Raw genomic sequence first — 2,708 nt, 5'->3', positions numbered from 1 at the left:
ATACAAATAATAATATTAATCAACAAACATGCCAGATTAACCAATAGCAACCAATATATACCTAATACACTATTATTATTTTTATAATAATTTTTTTTTTTTTTATTTATATAACCAATAGCAACCATTTATAAACAATTATTTCTACTGTAAATTATCAAAATCCCTGTTTGAGCACTTCTATTATTTTTTCTGGACAACCCTTATCACTTAGGGGTATGAAAAATAGATGTTAGCCGATTCTCATACCTACTGAATATGCACAAAAAATTTCATCAAAATCGGTCAAGCCATTTCGGAGGAGTATGGCAACGAAAACTGTGACACGAGAATTTTATATATTAGATATATAAGAGCGCGGCGGTCGTCGGCGGCGGCTCGTCGAATTAATGGACATAGTGGTTTCTATTAATGGATGACATACGCGGCGGCCGACAGTCGCGATAGTGCATGTGCCGACGCCGCCCAAACGGTGTGCGCACATAATGATTACCGTCCTATCGCGGTACACCGCCACCGTCGCGGTTCTCGTTGTCGCGATCGGTAGCAGAGTCGCGTCCTCCATGGATAATATCGTGCCGGGCCAGAAGTGCTGTCCGGTGGATCGGCTGTACGATCCGGAAGTGCGGTCCTGCAGACTGTCCGGGACGGACGTTGACGAGTACCGGCAGAGGTTGCTGAATCGACTGGATCGCGGATTCCGGGTGGAAGCCAATGTGTCGTTCAATATGACCTATTATCCGCTGTCATATTGCAACACCACGGAAGTGCTAGTCGACGTGCCCGCCGAGGAGGTGCGTGGGCTGATGGAGGCGCACCCGTCGCCCATCGATTTGTCGCGGGACTACTGCTTCGACCTGACGCCATCCGATGAGCTGGTGGCCCGGACGTGCCGGCCACGCGACCAGTACTGCGGCCGACCAGGTTACACGTGCGTCAACAAGTGCTGCTCCGCCGGATATTTCCGCCGGTACGTCGACGACCCCATGTAAGTCCACGGCGTCCTATGTATAAGTTTAAAGTAGTATATAGTGCTAATATACCAAGCGTATCGACAGTTGCAGCTGGTGCTGTGATTATTTGGCGGGAAAGGGATGGTGGAGTTTAGGAGTTGTCCTGATTGTCGAAATGTTGATTGGGTGTCTATATACACACAGTGGTTCCGAGGACATGTTTCAAGTCTGGCAAATTCCAGACGTAATTTTAAAGGTGGGTGTCGGGTGGTATAATATATTTTGTAAAAATGTCCATAAATCATAGGCGTGTCTACGGTGGCAGCCTATGTTCAACATAATTAGGTAGATAATATCTTTATTTAACATTTATTGTCAAATTGATTTCCTGATTTCGGAAATCGGAAAAACTTACTATAATGACTTGAGACCATTGGCGCAAATAAGTGGGGGCTTGGGGGGGGACTTAGTCCCCCCACATTTCTGCCAACTCCCCCCAGTTCAAAAGTCAGTTATTAGTACTGAGCATATATATTTTTTTAGAAAATATTATAGGAGGGGCTTTAGTCCCCCCAAAATAATTTGTCTATTTGCGCCTATATGCTTGAGACAGACGTCCGGTACGGTACGTATATATAGGTATTATTGATATTATTGTTGTATTATGTTTGTTTTGTAGCTAGGTGGTGAAATCCAAGGCTGTAGTTGAATACCGATTCAAATTTTTCAGAAATTTAAATAATATATAATAGTATAAAAATATATTATCATATCCCGCATTTCCGCCAATGATGTTTTGTTGTTACGTACTTTCCTAATAATTATTGATTAATATTGTCATTACTGATTTGTCAATCGTGCGCTGTCTATATATTTTCTACAACTATTACAAGTAATATTAATTATATAACATTTAAAAATACAGGTGATTTATTTTCGGGGAAATACACCCACCCACATAAATACCAATTTGATATGTAACTACCTACGTTATTTTTAGAACAAATATTGAAATATCAGTATTAATATATTTAATAGTTTAACTTTACATTTTAATACAATAATGCATTGATAAAATGTGAAATGACAATGACAGGTTTCCTTACCTATTTTTAAAATGGTTTTTTTTTACATAAATTATTTTAGGTTTTAAGCGTAAAAAAGTTTTTTAATTTTCCAAAAATTTGGTTTTTTTCCGAAATTTTTCTTGAAATTTTCCGGAATTTTGATCCCTACTCTAAGATGAATAATATTTCTGAAGTTTCTATAGATTATTATTGTAAATAGATAATATTTAGACTTTTTTTAAAATTATATACATATTTCTTTGAGCCCCCCTTCAAAGCCCCTCAAAGCCCCCCGGCTTAAAAAAATACGGCTTTGAGTGTATAGGGTTTTTTTCGGTTCACTAATAAAGTAGCGCCGATTATTAGATAGGCTAGCCCTGCCGATGAAGTCTAGTCACGCTTAAGCCATAAATATTATTATACCTAAGGATTATGGAGATTATAGCTATATTTAACAATGAATTGTATACGCGGAGGAAGCATCCATCGTTTTTGTGCTATAGTTGCCAGGTACCTACCAGCTGTTATTTATTTTTGTCATTGTAAAATGTCGCCGAAGTCCAATCATGTTTATGTATGATAGCTCCTTATAGGCAGTGCTCGACTTGGCAAAATTAAAGTAGGGGGACTCTGTTACTTTAAAAAAATGAGCGTCCCCATATCACTTATTAAATGTTACTGAGCCGTG

The 2,708-nt window shown here is 39.0% G+C and overlaps 1 protein-coding gene across 1 annotated transcript in view; it reads left to right on the top strand.

Annotated features, from left to right (window-relative positions):
• Nucleotides 1-358: 358 nt before the first annotated feature.
• The window catches only part of LOC100571447 (G-protein coupled receptor Mth-like), a 24,885-nt gene continuing 22,535 nt past the window's right edge, over nucleotides 359-2,708 (top strand). The window contains exon 1 of the mRNA XM_003243343.4: nucleotides 359-988. Within this exon, the coding sequence (XP_003243391.1) occupies nucleotides 486-988 (503 nt within the window). The 5' untranslated portion in view covers nucleotides 359-485. The remainder of the gene's footprint in view (nucleotides 989-2,708) is intronic.

The sequence above is a fragment of the Acyrthosiphon pisum genome, chromosome A1, assembly GCF_005508785.2.
Source record: "Acyrthosiphon pisum isolate AL4f chromosome A1, pea_aphid_22Mar2018_4r6ur, whole genome shotgun sequence".
Taxonomy (NCBI): domain Eukaryota; kingdom Metazoa; phylum Arthropoda; class Insecta; order Hemiptera; family Aphididae; genus Acyrthosiphon; species Acyrthosiphon pisum.
This window is presented reverse-complemented; position numbering and strand designations above follow the sequence as displayed.